At 36.0% G+C, this 3,766-nt stretch overlaps 1 protein-coding gene across 1 annotated transcript in view; it reads left to right on the plus strand.

Annotated features, from left to right (window-relative positions):
- Positions 1 to 239: 239 nt before the first annotated feature.
- LOC104402117 (transmembrane gamma-carboxyglutamic acid protein 1-like) overlaps positions 240 to 3,766 on the plus strand; it is a gene marked incomplete at its 3' end in the record, with an annotated part of 5,512 nt that continues 1,985 nt past the window's right edge. Inside the window, exons 1-2 of the mRNA XM_010009905.1 lie at positions 240 to 361; positions 1,362 to 1,411. Of these exons, the coding sequence (XP_010008207.1) occupies positions 240 to 361; positions 1,362 to 1,411 (172 nt within the window). The remainder of the gene's footprint in view (positions 362 to 1,361; positions 1,412 to 3,766) is intronic.

A 3,766-nucleotide genomic window follows, 5' to 3' on the forward strand; every position in this document is an offset into this window, starting at 1 on the left:
TTAGTCTCCTCGTTTCCATCACAGTTCCAGAGCCATCTAGTTGTGACTCAGGGAGCATGGTTGTGGATGCATATTTTGTCTTTTTTATTTTTTTTTTTTTTAAATGTTGTTGAAATCCACATGCAAGTTACTTGTTAAAGGGTGAAATATGAAAGACTACCTGATTTTTTTATTTATTTTTTAAATTCTAAATTTAATGCAGACAAGTTGTCCCCATTAGAGAGGGGAAGCCTGGCAAGATGCAGTTTATGCCCTGTATTACTGCCACTCCACCAGAGCAAGTGAGCACTCATGGGTCTTGCTTTTCTACTACTGGGAATCTTGAGCTCCTATTGCAAAAACAGCCACCTGAAACTGGCAGGTAATAAATGGCAAAAGACATTCATAATGTAACAGATGAAGAGAATAGTTACACCAGTAGCCAAATAATTTTTTTTTTTTTTTTTTTTGGTGACCATCTTATTAGTCAAAGCTTGGCAATTTGTTCAGGACAAATATTTGAGTGGTAACAATGTGACAACCCAGAAAATGACACTAATTTTAGCTTTATTCAAGAAGCCGGGGCAAAGGTGGTTTTGTCATTGTATAGAGTAATCTGCTAAGAAAAATTACTCCAAGAAACTGAAAATAGTCCCTCAAACTAATCTTCCTGCCTTCGGATGCAGTTCTTGTTGGCACTCTGCCTTGTGGGTACAATGAGCTTTAGGCGCTTTCCTGACTGAGAGCATCTTTTGTTTGCTCTCTTTCCAAGATGAGGTATAAAGTACATGTAGGCTCTTGTAGGGCAGGTTAGAAACCTCTCCTGTATTTCTAGTTCCTTTGCCAAATCACAGGTCTTGTTCTGCCATTGAATTTTATGCAGGAATCCTGTTTTAATCAGTAGCAGACTGTGAATGAATTTGCATGTGTTCATTCTAATTTTAAAAAATGTGATCCATAGATAATGAGTTGACTTGGTGATCTCTGCAGAGTGAATTTAAGTCTTGCATGTGGATTAAGTAATTACAGTGGAGAATGTAATACCTTTCAAGTTTGATTAGGGAAAACAGTGATTGCAGATTTGTTTAAAATTATATACGCCTTCTATTTCATATCAGCATTTTTGCATATTCTAAATATGGAAAGCTTTGAAAAAGGTTAAAGCATTCACCATTTCACAAGAGTTACCTTTTTTTGGATAGTATTCCTATACTACCGAATTTAGTCTGTATGCAGTATTGGTACAGTTCAAAAAAAGGTTTAATCGTGATCATGGGGTTTCCAACACTGATACATTTGTAGCAACATGTGGAATCAAGAGAAACTTCTGCAAGTTCATCAGAATTTACAAACTAAACAGGATGTTTCCTTTCTTGTTACAGACTTGATATTTGCAAGTTCCTTGCCTTGACAGTAATCATCATGGATAGTGGTAAGTTTGTTAACTTAGTGATGAGTGTGCATTCCTTATTACTCCCTGTGAAGTGGGCATAAACACATTCCAAAACTGTCCTCTGCTCAAAATCAAAGTCAGTTTGCACAAAAAATGTCCTCTGCTATTGAACTAGATCTGGTGTTACATAGGATGGAACTGGAATCATACTGCTGTTCGGAAAGAGATGCTATATGCAGACTGTAATAATCATCACAGACTCATTTGTGGACCTTTGGCTGCAGAATGAAGACACAGAGCTGAATTTCCAGCCTTGAATACTTTAGTTTCAATTGTTCTCTAGCTTTTCCCAGTAACTCCGCATTCTCAGAGCAGAAGTCTCTTTTTAAGCATTATAAGTAAATGCTCCAATAATTTTTCTCCCTTCTTGCTCTGTGCAAACCAAGTAATTTTTTTACTTACGTACAGAAAGTTTCAGATCTATCACTAGCTGCACCTTCAAATTTAAAATTAAATGTTTATTTCCAGTATTTAGAGGTGGTTTTAATTTGCTTAGGTGTTGGTAACAAGTTAGAAAAAGGAAGCCTCAATAGTGGTCTCAATAGAGCTAGTTTTGGTGTCCAGGATGCCCTGGGCTTTGCTTCAGCAATGCTTCTGTGCCTCAGAATACTTTTCCCATGCTGCTGTTCTCTGTTCCTTCTGTCACTAAAGACCTGAAGCCTATTTTCTTTGCCTGTGACAGCCTCAGCTGGTAGGCTGAGGCGTATTTATCCTCTTGTGTCCTTGCCTGTCTCTTTCTGATTCTGATTGAATTTCACCTTGCTAGAGTATCTATTCACTATTATGATAGCACACAGGTTTTCCAGGGAATGCATAATAGATTGAGCTGACTGTATTACTCTCTTCAATAATAGTAAGTGAAACTAAGACTTCAAAATTATTTTCTTTGTAGCTTTCAGTTGCATAAAAACTTGCTAAAAGCAAAGTATTACAGTAACACACTGAGCACAAGCATGTCTGAAGAAATAAACATGTATTCAAATGCATTTAATTTGGTAGCTCTATATCTTCATCTATATTCTACAAAAGTTGAGGGAGAGGAAAGACTTTAGATTATTTGTTTCTGTGCCTATCTTATGTAATGCCACAATAATAATTCTGAGTTTTCTCTTTATTCCCTTATGATTTTCCCTTTATTTGCTAGTTAATCTCTTTAACAAAGTAAAAAAGAAGTTTTATCTTGCTTCATAATTTTATTCTTGCAAGATGCAATTCTTCCCTGATTATCTTCAGCTCCATAGTAATAGCTATAGTGAATTCAACCACGTTGTAGCTTGCCTAGGTGTGCATCCAACCCAAAGCAGTTTTTTTTTTTTACTCGTATGCAAATATAACTGAACGTGTACATGATGGTACTGAAATACTAAGATGTCAAAGTGGTTTCTGCAGTATGCTTCCATTATCTCATTTTATGGGGTTCATCAGGTGACGACTGATTCTCATTAAATTACTATATTTCAATCAGTATCTCCATCAAGATTGGTTTGATCAGTGTATGCTTTTGTTTTCTTGCTACATTCGTATTGACTTCTTGATTGGATTTAAAGTCAATAGGAGTGTGGAGAGCTTTAAAAATGTCAAATAAACCCAGACTAATTAATATACTTAATTCTTCCAGCCTTGCAGGGTCAAAAGCCATTCCTGGTCTGGACTAATCACGGATAATTATTTATCAGATATGTTCAGAATTAATCACTGTGTGCTTTAATTTCCTCAGTGGGCTTTTTTGTCTCTGTGATATATGCATTTGCTATACTATATAGTGAGAGAAGAGACTTTCTGAATATGAATGGCTAAATAAAAAAGTTGGGTGTTTTTTTATATAGTCATATATTGGCCATTCTTGAATATTGAATTACTTTAATGTTTGCTGTTCTTTGTCAATGCATTTCAAAGCAGAAATGTATGCTTAGCTTTTTTTTCTGGAAAACTAAACTATTGCCTAGAAACTCATACCAATGGGTGTATGAAATGCAATATTTTGTAACATGCCAGCTCCTAAACCTTCGTTCTCAGTTTCCTGCTTTGGTAAATTGGAAAGTGCTTGAAGGAACAAAGATTTGTATATTGTTTCTGAGAGCCAGAGGCTTTAAATCGGAGTATTTTCAGCTACTTGCATTTTTGTCTTTTCTTTTCCCTCTTCATTCAGTACAAAGCTGTCACGGTTTCTTTCATTGCTCTTTTCAGGGACACATTCCAGTTGTGAAATGAAATTCCCTAGGTTTTGTCTGCTGAAGGAAGGGAAACTTGATTTATAGTGTATTATCTATTCTTCAGTGATTCCGCATATGGGCACTCTTGAGTTTGGGCTGTACCTCATTCTCCTTCAGGAAT

Source organism: Nestor notabilis, unplaced genomic scaffold (assembly GCF_000696875.1).
Source record: "Nestor notabilis isolate BGI_N333 unplaced genomic scaffold, ASM69687v1 scaffold13472, whole genome shotgun sequence".
Taxonomy (NCBI): Eukaryota; Metazoa; Chordata; class Aves; order Psittaciformes; family Psittacidae; genus Nestor; species Nestor notabilis.